Below are 14,531 nucleotides of genomic sequence, written 5' to 3'. Positions count from 1 at the left end.
TGGCTGACTTCCTCAGTTTCTTCGTCTTTGCTCAAATATCACCCTTTCATCTAGGACTGCCTTGACCAACACATTTCAGTCGTAACACTCACCCTTCTTTACCCTGCTCTATTTCATTTATTTGCCTATTACCTTACTGGTGGTGGTGGTTTAATTGCTAATTAAGGTCCAACTCTTTGCAACCCCATAGACTATATAGCTCGCCAGGCTCCTCTGTCCATGGAATTTCCCAGGCAAGAATATTAGAGTGGGTTGCCATTTCCTTTTCCATATCTTACTACTCACTATATAATTAGCTTTGGATTGTGTTTAGTGTTTATTGTCTGTTCCCCCCAGTGTAATGTAAGCAGTGCCAATAAACATTTCTGTCTTAATTACTGCTATACTCCAAGTGCTAGTAAATGGTAGGCATTCAGTGAAGATTTATTGAATAAATGAATACTTCCCTTTTTCTTGTATAAGCACCCCAAAGTAAACTCACGCTCTGCTTTTTACTAAGGTGTGTCTGAGAGCAGCTGTGTACACTTACACTCACAGATTTGCACACCAGGGCACTCCAGAGCATTCCACCTCACTCTTGCCCGCATTTTCTGCCTCAGAGCCGGGACCATCCTCCTGTTTTTCATCACTCCCAAAGCTGTGCTGCTTGTATCTCCTGCATAAAATAAGACTTTGTCACACTGTTTCTGAAGCTCATTTTCACTTCCTGATTCTTCTGAATCAACTAGAATGGATTTGGGAACCGGGCATCTCTGGAGTGGAGGAATTCCACTAGGGAATACCATTGAAACTCATGAGAAACATTTGCTCATTCTTCTTTTCCTTCAGGGGCAAGGCCTCCTATCTACTCCCAGAGAATGAGCAGAGCTGCATCAGTAGTTGAAGGTCGAGGGCATGTTCAGAGTAAACACAGAGCACTGCACAGAAATTAGGAGCTGGGGGTCAGAGGAGTCAGTCTTGGAGCAGGGCCATGAGAGGGACTTATCTCTCAATTATACAGCAGGGTGTAGACTGACCCAGCGAGGCTTGTGAAAGGAGAATCAGGACTGGAAGGACTGGGAGAGGCCAGCCAGTCCAATTTCCTCATTGAGCAGATGGAGAAACTGAGGCTGAGAACAGACAGGTGACTTGCCAATGTCTCGGCAGGAGTCAGTGGCTCACCTCTAAACCAGAGCCCTTTCCTTTATGCTCACCACCAGGAGACCCATGCTTTTTCCTGTTCTGCCCCCCAGGACTGTGTTCACTACAAGAAACAAACACAGACACAGGCCCTGAGTTCATGAGGCTGACAGTCCATGCAATGACCTTGAGTTTACTGTTAGAACTTGTGTACCACAAACAAATAAATCAAGCACTTTCCATCTTTCATAGCACAGAGTCCATTTCCTCTTATTTTTATAAAATATTTTTTTCCAAAAAAATATATATATATTTTTCCTCACAAAGTCAGGATAAGAGAAAAAGTTCTTTAACAAAACCTGGACAACATAGGGACCCTCAAGGTCCCACAGTTTTACAAAATTTTACTAAATTTCTCTTGTAACCCAGGAAGCATATAAAAATCCTGATACTCCGTTCAGGATAAAACCTGTTCTGAGAAAGTCCAAACAGAGAGACCCAATCTTAACTTGGGAGTAAGAAGACCAGGGATTGAGATCTGGCTTTGCTATAAAGTCCTAGACGAATGCACTTAAGCTCTTGATGCTCAGCTTCCTTTCCTGTAAATTAGGTGTAATAATTCTGACTCTCTCTAGTCCATGAGCATCAAATAAAGTAATAGATTAGAAAGTGCTGTGAAATGAAAATATCTCCTGCCATATCAATAAACAGGAAATATCATAGCCATTGTTGATTTCTGGCCTCCAAATGTGAATGAGGGCTCCCAAAACTGGTATCCAACAGATGCTGTCAACCCTCTACCGTGATTGCTAAGGAGTTGGGGGAAGGCAAGAAGCAGCCATCTGCCACTCCTTAAGGTGAACAAGAAAACAGGGTTTGCGCCCCCCACCCCTCCCCCCAGAGCAGAGGTGCATATGAAAGGAATGAATTCACTGAGCCCAGAGGCTTGTATCTTCCCATATATAGAACACTAAATTCCTTAACTTGAAATCTGATCTTGGATGTTCAGATTGCCTGCTCCGTTTGTTGTAAACCAGTATATAGTTGGACTCCCCCTCTGGCCTCCCTGGAACAGTTTTCTCAGAGCTACTGAGACGCTGCCTCCCGAGCTTGGAGTCCTAAACATTCCGACCGAAGAAAATAGCTCCCTGTTTTCAGGTTGTAATTATATTTTTTAGTTGACGTTGCCATAAACTTGTGTTACTACAAGGTGAACACACAGAAGAAATAAACAGCCTCTTGCATTTGATCAGTCTGTTCAAAGTACTTCCCCATAAACTGAGAAACTCAGTGACTTGAGCAAGGTCATAGGCAACCAGTTAGTGTTAGAGGAGATGAGGAAACTGACACTGAGCATCCGATAGTATCAGCTGGTGCTTCAGTACTCACACCCTTGCCATCATCACCACTGAAACAGTACTTACTGAGCTCATTACATAGGCATTGGACACATGCAAATACAGCATCTACCTCACTTGGCGTTCACAATAATAAGCCCAGGAGACAGGCATTATTGTTATCCCTATTTTACCATAAGTAGTGGAGATAGGAAATGGCAACCCGCTCCAGTGTTCTTGCCTGGAGAATCCCAGGGACGGGGGAGCCTGGTGGGCTGCCGTCTCTGGGGTCGCACAGAGTCGGACACAACTGAAGCGACTTAGCAGCAGCAGCAGCAGCAGTGGAGATGGGACCTGACTCTAGGTCTGACTGGCTCTAGGCCCTGATCTCCAAACCATTGAACATGTTTGCCTTTTCACAGTATTGATTCCACTCAGAGCCATCATTTCACTTAAATCCTCATATAACCTTTGAGGAAGGTACTGTATTATTAAGTCCTTTTTTTTTTTGGTATAATTAAAAAACCAATGCTTAGGGAGATCAAGGTATTTAGAGAATTGTTAAATAGAAATTGTTAAATTCCTATTTATCCTTCAAGACTTATCTCAAACATCAACCATTTCCAAAGCCTTTTTTGAACCTCCAGAAATGACCACTTTACAGCATATATACTGCCTCATACTCTTGTGTTCCTCTTCCTGGCTTTAGCTTATTAATTATATACTTGTCTCATGAAATACTATGAAACTGTGAGTTCCTGTAGGGCAGGTACTGTTTTACTCATCTTCATGGGCCCCGTCTTTGGTGCAGTGTCCAACTTACAGTAGGATTTCAATAGAATTCTTGGACTTCATTCTATAGACAGTGGGGAACCGTTGAAAGGTTTTGAGGGTGGCAAAATCAAAGCGGTATTTAAGAACATTTCTCTGGACACATGTAGCGGAGGATTGGATGGGGAGAGACTGACTGCTGGTAGACATTTAGGAGGCTATTATAATAAACTAGGTGAGAAGAACAAGAATTGGAACAAGGGGCTAAAGTGAAGAGAATGGGGAAAAAATGTTGAATATATCAAGAATATAGGATTAAGAGGAGAAAAATGGTGTTACATCATAAGAGCATTTAACAGTTGCCAGTTGAGTTGTATGCATTCAACAAGAGAAGGAAAAAGAGAGAAAGAGAATAAAAGCCAAATGTAGGTTTTTATTATCTCCTTTTCCAATGAACAGATGCCATGAAGTGAACTCGAAAATAGGATGTGTCAATCTGCTGTTCCCTTGGTGGTTCTGATTTCTGAGTACCTTTTGTAGTAAGTATAGCTCCAGGGCTCCTTTCTCAGCACAAATCAGTTACTTCACCTGATGCTCAATTAAAGGAACCATAATTGGTTGCATTTCTGAAAAAAAAAAGTCTCTTCTGGACATTCTAAAAGACAGTGCCCTACTGTATTTAAGAGATTAAGTTTGATTATAGACAATATTTGCCTTCAGTTCCATTCAGTCGCTCAGTCGTGTCCGACTCTTTGCGACCCCATGAACTGCAGCATTCCAGGCCTCCCTGTCCATCACCAACTCCCGGAGCCTACCCAAACTCATGTCCCTTGAGTCGGTGATGCCATCCAACCATCTCATCCTCTGTCATCCCCTTCTCCTCCTGCCCTCAATCTTTCCCAGCGTCAGGGTCTTTTCAAATGAGTCAGCTCTTCACATCAGGTGGCCAAAGTATTGGAGTTTCAGCTTCAGCATCAGTCCTTCCAATGAATATTCAGGACTGATTTCCTTTAGGATGGACTGCTTGGATCTCCTTGCAGTCCAAGGGACTCTCAAGAGTCTTTTCCAACACCACAGTTCAAAAGCATCAATTCTTCGGCACTCAGCTTTCTTTATAGTCCAACTCTCACATCCATACAACACTTGCGTTACATTACACTTAAAAGCCTAAGCATCCATATGATGGGGGATTTCACTATGACTTAATATTTTTAAAGGAAAAAAAGACTGAATGTTTTGAGATATAAATTCTGGTCGTAGTGTGACCTTGGCCCAAGAATTGCCCTTCCCTGGGCTTCAGTGTGATGATCATGAAGTTGAACCATGATTCCTGGGGTCTTTGATACATAGACTATCAGGGCTAGATGAGCCTTAGAGACCATCTGGCTTAACTCCTTTATGTGAGAGAGGAATCCCTTGCCCAGGGTTTCTTAGTTATAGAGAATGGCCACAAGAATCCAGGCCTCCTGTTCCCTGGGCCATGTCTGTGCTCTGCCCCTCGCCTGTGGCATTAACCAGATGGGACTCCTACGCTTGTTTGTGCACTGCAGGAGTCCATACATTGCAGCCACATTCCAAGGAGGCAAATACTATCGTGCAGATGCTCATGAGCCTTGAAGACCAAGGACTGTGGGAGATTAGGCTGGAGAGGAATTTTCATAAAGTGAGAGTATCTGGACCACAGCCTTGGGGTCCTGCTCTTCTTCAAGCTGCTGATGTGCAGTGTCAGCAATTCCGTCATCATGACCCTGATGGGCCAGGATGGGAAGGGCAGTCTGTGGAACTGTGGCTGGGAAGAAAGGATTCCTGTGAACTGGAGGGTCCTTTACTCCCACTCCCAGGCCTGCCAGGGGAATTCAGTCACAGAGTGAAAGATCCCCAGGACAGGAGTATTATCTCACTGGAAGGAAATGTGTGATATTCACAGTTCCGTGGAAAAAGAACAGCACTAGAATGATATATTTACAAGTTCTCTTTAAATGATGTGTCACTAAGGCAACTCCAGCAGACTGTGGTCTCTTACCAGAGTGCTTATGGCCAAGGAACTTGGAGAAGTGGCTGTTGTACCATATTATTATTTTCTGGCATTATCCTACCTAGGATAATGAGGATTTAGTGAGGTCATCTGGAAAGCCCTGGAAAGGAGAATTAAGATTAAAATTCTGGAATTTTCGGGACTTTAGGGATCATCTCATCTTACTCCTCATGGAACAAATGAAAGAACAGAAGTTTGTAAAGCCGTATTGACTTATCTGAGGGTGATATAACCAGCAGGCTCACGCTTCATTCAGATGAGAAGGGAAGAGCCTCTTTCTCATTCATAGCCAGAAAATCCACATATCCTGGGGGCAGAGGGTTAGGGAGAGAATGCAATTTGAAAAATTCAATTGGGTTCAACTATATGTGGAAGACTTCTGGGTTTGAAAGCTTCTGAGTTCTCAGATGGAAATACTAGTCTTGTACCTGAATTGAGAACTTAGGGAGTATTTAAGCTGTAATTGGGGCTTCCCAGTTGGGCTTCCCTGATAATTCAGTTGGTAAAGAATCCACCTGCAATGCAGGAGACCCTGATTCAGTTTCTGAGTTGGGAAGATCCACTGGAGAAGGGATGAGCTACCCACTCAAGTATTCTTGGATTTCCCTTGTGGCTTAGCTGGTAAAGAATCTACCCACAATACGGGAGACCTGGGTCTGATCCCTGGGTTGGGAAGATCCCCTGGAGAAGGGGAAGGCTGCCCACTCCAGTATTCTGGCCTGGAGAATTCCATGGACTGTATAGTCGAGGTCTCAAAGAGTCAGACGCAACTGAGCGAGCTTCACTTTGACTTTCAGGTGGTGCGAGTCGTAGAGCACCTGCCTGCTGGTGCAGGAGATGAAGAGACGAGGGGTCAATCCCTGAGTTGGGAAGATCCCCTAGAGGAGGGCAGGACAACCCACCCCAGTATTCTTGCCTGGGAAATCCCATGGACAGAAGAGCCTGGAGGGTTACAATCTATAGAGTTGCAAAGAGTCTGATACAACTGAAGCAATCTAGCATGTGCCCATGCATGCATACAGACTGTAATTCCTACAAGCTGTGACCTTCAGGGGAACCAAGAAGACTAAGTGAGCAGAGTGAGCTTCTGAGCCATCTTCAGCCCCAACAGCCCCACTTCTGTTTCCTGAATCAGGACTACCAGAGGATTTCTAAGGAGAAAAACGTCCACGGGGCAGAAAGTATTTGAAAAACAATAACAACAACGTGGGTCTAGGTGGGTCTCCAGCGGCCCTCTGCAGTCTGACATTCTATAAGTCCTTGAGTCTAGGAGGGGAACTCTGCCAGGGGCGTGTGAGCAAGGGCACTGGGCCTGTCTCCATGTGAGCATCAGTTGACAGCCGATCAGGGTGCAGTAGGAAGGCCTACTCAGGCCCCATGGCTGCTAAAACCTCTGAAGAGGGGCCAGTGATGATGCTGGACAGCATTCTGGAAGGAAGAGAGCTGTGTAAGCCCGAGGAAAGAAATACCTCTCTGTCCAATATGTTAATCCTTTCTAAAGGAATTGGGAAAACTGTCGGGCACTTCAGATAGGTGGCTCAAACTCTGTGTTGTCTCACCCAGACTGATTCTTTGCTATGCTCAGAGGTCTAATTTTGGAGCAGAGAGTGCTAAATTATTGTCTTGTCCACTCCAGATCATTCGGGAGTTAGTGGCAGATCTGGGACCAGAACAGGAAGTTCCCAAACTCCAGGCAAGGACCCAGAGCATGCTGCCTTCCAGAGGGCCTAGTCCCATGTCCTTGAATTTTCAGGAAGGTGTCATATCACCCTGAATAGAAATCATCAATTAGTCTCCAAAATATTCTCCAGCCAGAAAAGCCAAGCTTTGGGCATCTATGTATTCCAGTGTCCCTAATTCAGGGTCAGAAGAGGTCTTCATATTCTGTTGTGGCCCTTGAAAAGTACAGTGTGTGTGTGTGTGTTTCCATTACAAAATAGCCAATGTCAACCCCTTAATCTATCTTGTCAGGAGAATCCACTTATTTGGGAGCAAAGGAATGGGCTGCGTCCTCTGTTGTGTGTTTATCATCTTGGTAGTGGAGTCCTGTGCCATGCTGTGCTTAGTCACTCAGTTGTGTTCTACTCTTTGCGGCCCCACAGACTATAGGCCACCAGGCTCCTCTGACCATGAGGATTCTCCAGGTAACAATACTGGAGTGTGTTGCCATGCCCTCCTCCAGGGGTTTTTGCCAATCCAGAGATCAAACCCAGGCCTCCTGTACTGAAGGCAGATTCTTTACAAGCTGAGCCACCAGGGAAGCCCCAGAGGTGTCCTAACAAGGTCAGACTTGACCTCTGTCTCAATAATAGGAAAACTTGTTAGAAAAAAAAAAAAAAACAATTGCAAATGAATTGAGAGTGAATTCTTGCAGTGGAGGGATGGGAAATAATGAAAAACAAAGTCATTGTCATAGCTAAAGAAAAAAAAAATTGCAATTTTCTGTGGTCTTGAAGCCTCAATTACTAATAAAGGCAAATGTTTCCACTGGCAAAATTTCTAGATGTTTGACATGTTTGAAAGTAGATAAAAAGCAGTTAGGAAGTTCACATCTAGCCTTGTCTAAATCCATGGAATTTACTCTTGTATTAAGCAATGTTTGGTCATTTTCCTTCTGCTAAGTTCACTTTCCAACCTAAATATCTGAGAATACAATGGTGGTACAGCCAGCATTAGCTAGGGGAATGGGCTGGGGGATTCCGCTAACCAAATGCCCCTTACCCATAATACATCTGGGATCCTGGAGTTTGGTTCTTCCAGAGGCTAGATTATATCTTAGAAGACATAACTAGCCTGTTTGTTAGAAATTTCAATTTACGATGATGAACACTTAGGGCCTTGGTGAATACTCCCTGTTTGCTCCTTGTGACTCTGAGAAGTTGGCTCCATTTGTAATGAATTTATAGAAACTGTATTTGATCTAGATTACCAGGCCACATCATCTCTGAGAGCAGATAGTTTCAACATTTCTCATTCTTTCTTTGTCAGTCTTTTATCATCATTACTCTTTTCCACTTTGTGCAATGGCTCTTTTTCTAGGCTCATCTCTTTTGGTAATGGACTAGATTTCTAGGTCCTTAAATTCTCACAGTTCCTAGCACAGGACATTCAAAGATGGGCAGCAGAGAGAGAGCAATGGTTCTCACATGTGGAGTTTTTGCTCCTCTGGGGCTATTGATAACTGCTGGAGGCATTTTTGGTTGTCACAACTGGAATGTGAGTGCTATTGACATCCAGTAAGTGAAGCCAGGGATGCTGCTAAACATCCTATAATTTGCAGAATAGCTTTCTTCGGCAAATACTTATCTGGCTCAAAATGTTAATAGTGCTAAAATTGAAAAACTGTGCCATGGAGGACCAATTTTAGAAAGTTTTTAGTCACAGAAAATTTGCTTTAAATGGGATACTTGATGCATATCCAACATATGTAATCAGCAACACTCACCATTCAAAATGAGTTAATCAGGGTAGGAGTTCACAGCCCCAGTTACCAGGCTTTCCCGGCCCCCACCCCACTGCTCTTGTCAGCCTCTGCAGTATCCTAGGGCTCAGTGGAGTACAGCTTGTGAGCAGTTTGGAGGAGCCAAAAGAATGAAAGTCATAAGACATGGATTTGGAATCTTGATCCATCATTTACTAGCTGTACAATCTTGGGTGAGTTGCTTCACCTTCTTGGGGTTGTGTCTTTGCTTCTAAATGGGATAGTAAACCTATCTCATAGGATTGTTTTAAAGGTTGAATGAGATTATAAGTGTAAGCACCTTGCCAACTCACTTCTTTGCTGATGATCAAACATTCTGGTTAATACCAGGTTAATTCTTACTGAATTACAGCTGTAGAAAAATGAAACTATACTAACCAAAAATATAGGAAATTTATGCTAGAGTGGTTTAATAAGAGCTTCTTCCAAGAAGCCAGAGAGAGGTTATAAGTAGGTTCTTAGGTCTTCACCTCTTTTTGAACCAGATATAACTGTAATATGTGTCATTTCTCAGAAGTACTTTGACCTTTCTTAGCTCCACTTTTAAAAGAAAACAGCTTCATATCTATGGCATTGCTTGTGGATTCTTTCTAAATTCTGAGAAATTGTTGTTTGATGCTGTAATCACTTCCTGCTCCTCTTTCCTTTGTTTTTTACATCCATTGTCACTTCCATTTTCTGTGATGACCCCTTACTGTTGCCCAAACTCTTTGTTAATAAAATCCAAACTTTTTAGCATTACATTCAAAGCCCTTCAGGACCTCACTCCAATCCAACCTTCCAGCCTCACCTCTTATTTCCCCTGTGGCATACTCTACACTTCTATTACCTTGATCATTGCCTAGGGAACTGGACAATGCTTTCTAATGCCTCAGCTTTGGATATAATGATAGCTTACTCTGGAGTCTCTTTTGCTTGTTGAATTAAAGGTGACATTGGAGCAGAGGTTAGCAGAAATGTTCGACTTTGAGAACAGAAAGGCAAAGGGAAGGCTGTATTTGAGTAACACGTTGCCAACTTCATCTTCCCTTAAGATCTTTTCTAGGTCTTCCTACTCAACCTGCTCCTAGTGTACCACCCGCAACCTTCATTTATCATGTTATGATACTGTATGTCTCCCTCACTGGACTGCCAGCCTGCGGGGCAAACGCATGATCTAATTCATCTAGGTTCCTCTAACTCTCAGCAGATTCTCCAGTAGAGAACCGGCCACGGCAAGGGAACATCAGGATCTCACCTTCACATAGTCGTATTCACAAAGGTAGGAGGATTCCAAGTTGAAGTGCATGAAGTAAAGCTTGATTCGAAATCCCTCTGGAACAGTGATATTCCAAGTCACCTCTGAATCACTTGGATAGGCGTCCGGATAGCCAGGAGACTGGATCTGGCCGAACATGTTGTTAAGCTCCACAATGTGGGCTGAGGCCTTCAACAAGGAGAAGCACAGAGCATGAGAGAGAAGGAGCCACCTGAAAGACATGAATGGATTCATCACACTCGGGTAACGGTCCTTGTCATTTAACTAAATCAGCAGCCAGGAGACAAAGTTCCCAGCACATCACTGACCTGCTGTAATGATTTTTCCCTTACGGGCCTTGCTTATCCACTGTATAATACTGGAGAATAGTAACTTGATTTCTAAGGTTACTCCCAGTTGTACTCTTTTAAAGATTCAATAATAGTATTAAACTTTCCCAGAAAATATCATATTTGGGACTCTGAGACATATTGTTTTTTGGTTTAAAGTATAAATGTCATAGTTAGGTAAAAGCTGATATAATTTCTTCAGCTCAGCTTAATTTAAGAATCATAAACTCTTGATTCAGTTTCCTAAAAAGTAAGTAATAGTAACATGGAAATATTGAGATAAGGCTTGTACTCAATGATGGGATCTGCAGTATCTTAAACAGATTTGACAAAATTAATCAATAAATATAAAATTTTGAATTAAGAAGAAATTACCAAAACAAGTTGTTTTTCCCCTCCTTTGACAAGTGTTCTTATAAAAGGATAAAAAACTTACAATCTATTTCCAGTTGTAGGAATCCAAGATAACAGACTGTTAAGAGTTGCATAAGGGGCATGGGAAATTCAACTAAAACTTACAGAACACACCCAAGTGGCTGATTCAATAATGAGGCAGAATGTCCAAGGCTTGCCAAAAACCTAATGGTCAATGTACAGTACAACCAAGGCATCCAATAGATTGTTCCCCTGCAAGACTCGAGGACCTTGAACTCCAACATCTCAAACCTGGCTTGTCAATTTCTCCCCTAAATCTTATTTATTCTGATTCCTATGTTTTGGAAACCCTCTGTTTCTCCTCAGTCAATTAATTTAAACGTTCTTATCCGGACTATTGCTACTGAATCCTAACTGATTTCCTTGGCCCCCATTTCATACCATTTAGCAATCTTCTGCCAAATTTGATTTTCTAAAACACAGACGTGTCCATGTGGCTTCACTGTGCCTGCAGGGCAAAGCATCTGCTACTGGGCTGGCTGATGAGCCCTTTTTGATCTAGCGCTGATTTGCCTGTCCAGCTTCATCTCATACCAGCCTGAGGCAGATCATTCTGGAAGCACGCCACACCCATCTGGGCCTCAACGCCATCACACATGCCCCACTCATTCCTCACCTGGTCATCTCATTTATCCTCCACCATCCAGCTCAAAGCTTCCCAGGATACCATGGAATATCCTTCACTCCAGATTGCAGCTCCCTGTACATGCTTCCAATTAGAGCAATGCTTTAGGCACGGCTCTGAAGTTAGGTGTATTTGGGTTCAAATCCCAGTTCACTTCCTTACTGGCTGTGAAATCTTGGGGAATTAGTCTCTGAGTTCAGGTTTCCTCAAATGTAAAGTGAAGATTATAGTCTTTAATTTACAGAGCTCACATGAATATTAAGGATAATGTATGTAAAGGGCCCAATATAAAGCCTGGTATATAATAGATAATGAATGAATGAATGAGCTAAAGCATGAATGTGGGGCCAGAGCCTTATTAATATATAGTCTAAAAAGTAAGTTCTGGGGAACTATACCAGCATTTTAACATTAATAGTTAGAATTTGGCTAATCGGAAAGTTGTTTCTCCCAACCTACCCCTCCCTGCTCATTAAAAAGATGCATATATGTGTCTACATGCATATATATGAATTTTTGAGTGTATAAACACAATGAGATAACTGCAATGAAATTATCTAGCTGTTTTGTATAATATTTACATAAAAGGTAAATACATAAGTGCAAAGAGGCCTAGAAGGGTATCACCGGGGTATTAACAGTGGTTATCTCTGAAGTGGTAATATAAAACTACACTCAATAAAAATGAGTGCTTTCAATTTTACTTTTGTGTATGTAAAATGTTCAAATTGTGCTATTTTTTCAATTAAGAAAAATAGAGGTATATTTTTTTCCAAGGCCCCTACAACAGCAACACATGAGCTGCAACTGAGGAGACAAAATGTTTTCATCCACTTGCCAGGGTCAGTATTGTTATAAACCAGTCTGTGGAGGAAGGGCCTCCAAGGCAGAGAGAAAGGCAGGCATGGGTCCAAGCTCCCTGATGAAGTAGTAGGAAAGGTAAGTTTGAAAACTCTGGCTTGCAGGGGTCAGGCAGCCCCACTTTGAAATGAGGAAATATACTGATATTTCCAACCTGCACCGGAAATTCTGGTTAAGTGCCTCTTGAGCAGGGGTGGGCACTAGTCTTGGGTTGGAAGAGCTGGATTCCAGTCCAGACTTTTATTTCATTCATCTAACCCATCTCAGGGAAGTCATGTAAGTTCTCCCTCTCAACCTCTTCATTCATTAAGTGTCATAGTAATGACACCCCCCAAGGCTGCTGTCACAATAAAGGAGGATTGGAGAGTAAGTACTTTGTCAGCTGTCCAGCCCTAGTTAAACATTAGTTACTATTACCCCATCAGGCTGCTTCCCGAAAAGCAGGGGTTAGGAATGAGCTTTGGTTCCCAAACTGGACTTCCCTGCAATAGCAACACTCTGATTATGCAAGGCTGAAAGGTCAGCTTTCTCCACTTCTGCTTTTTTCAAACCACATGGAGAAGACCCTGAGCTTCCTGCTGCTAGTTCTGTCATGGGCTGGCCCAGGCGGATGGCTCCATCTATCCTCAGAGGCCTCAGACCACGTGTAGTAGGCAACTGGTCAGCGTAGGAGGAAGGCCTGTGAAGCACTCTGTTCTATTTTGTTTGCATTTCAAAACAGTTTCAAACATATGAAACAAATCTCTCTTTTCACATAATAAGCCTGAGCATATGCTCACTTGCTTGCTTGCGGGGCTGCAAATCAAAGAATGTAAGTGGCGGCTTCCATTTCCCATCACGCTCTCTGAGTGTTTTTGGCTTCTTATCCACCAGGCACCGGCTGTACAAATTCTGACACCTGCTATCTATTCTCCGACTAATCAAAAAGTTTAGTTATGTTTGCTTGAAATGTCACAAGTAATATATAAAGCCGGGATTTCATAAGCCCTACTGTAGGCACAGGCTCTAAGGAATGCATAAAAAATGCCGGCATATAGCCATGGTTGTGGAACGAGTAGCACTTTCTATCCTTTCCATTCACTCCTCACTTCAGCCTACGCAACACCAAGACTGTTTTGGGATAGAAGAGTTGAAAAGGTTTGTGTAGATCTCTTTGACAGTCTTACTTGACAGAGGACAAAAAGGATACCCCAAGAGGTGACATGTCACGCCCAATGCCATATGGTGAGTTAGCTTCCACAGAAAAAAGCAATAACAAAAGCTCACAGAGGAAGCTGGGTCCATGCCCATATCATGCCTGGGCATCTGGCCAAAGCAATTAATCCTGTGAAAAATAATTTCAAAAACCCATAGCTTTATTTGAAAATTAAAAAAAAAACAAAAACTAATACAAAAGTATTTAGTTTAATTGGTCAGATTTTAGTTTAATTGGTCTGGAGTGAGGCCTGGTCATTGGCATATTTTTTAAAGTACTATAAATTGTTCTAATGTGCAGCTAGGGTTGAGAGCTGCTGATGTACAATAATATACTTGGTTGAGAGTCTGGCACAGTATTATAGAAAGAAATCCTAAACTTGGAGCCCAAAGATCCAAATTTGGGTCTCGGCTTTTTCAAGATCATCAGTGCGGCTTTGGGCAAGTTGCTTAACTCTTTTATCCTCATGTCTCCATAAACCCTTACCTCATCCAAAATCTGAAGACCAGATGCAACAGTGACTATACAAGTGCTTTGCAAACAGTGTTGTGCTTGTATGAGGCAAGACCTTTTGGAGACTTCTGCTGCTGCTAAGTCACTTCAGTTGTGTCCGACTCTGTGCGACCCCATAGATGGCAGCCCACCAGGCTCCCCCGTCCCTGGGATTCTCCAGGCAAGAACACTGGAGTGGGTTGCCATTTCCTTCTCCAATGCATGAATGTAGTGGAGCACTTTTCCAGGAGAAGTTTTGCTATTGAACAACTGAATTCAATTCAGCCAGTATAGATTGTATGCAAAGAAATGATCATATGTATGAAACAGACATTATGCTAGGTACGAGGCATACAAAGGTGAACAAGCCACAGATCCTATTCCTTAAGGAATATTCAGTCTTGGAGGAGGAGGTGGACATTTCAACATGATAATATTAAGAGAGAGAACTCCCAAGGACAGAAAAAGCACAAAGGATAAGATGCTGACTCTGGGGAAGCTGAGCAGGGAAGAGGAGGTGATGTTTGAGCAAGCTTGAGTGATCGAGTCTTGTAGAACAGTGGTCCCCAACCCGTGGGCCGGCCGAGGACTGG

The 14,531-nt window shown here is 42.8% G+C and overlaps 1 protein-coding gene across 4 annotated transcripts in view; it reads right to left on the bottom strand.

Annotated features, from left to right (window-relative positions):
* Nucleotides 1-14,531, bottom strand: part of MASP1 (MBL associated serine protease 1) — a 68,091-nt gene that overhangs the window by 51,802 nt on the left and 1,758 nt on the right. For all 4 annotated transcript variants that reach the window (XM_019958293.2, XM_019958299.2, XM_019958288.2 and 1 more), the window contains exon 2: nt 9,981-10,212. In XM_019958293.2, the coding sequence (XP_019813852.1) occupies nt 9,981-10,212 (232 nt within the window). The remainder of the gene's footprint in view (nt 1-9,980; nt 10,213-14,531) is intronic.

The sequence above is a fragment of the Bos indicus genome, chromosome 1 (assembly GCF_029378745.1).
Source record: "Bos indicus isolate NIAB-ARS_2022 breed Sahiwal x Tharparkar chromosome 1, NIAB-ARS_B.indTharparkar_mat_pri_1.0, whole genome shotgun sequence".
NCBI classification, from domain to species: domain Eukaryota; kingdom Metazoa; phylum Chordata; class Mammalia; order Artiodactyla; family Bovidae; genus Bos; species Bos indicus.
This window is presented reverse-complemented; position numbering and strand designations above follow the sequence as displayed.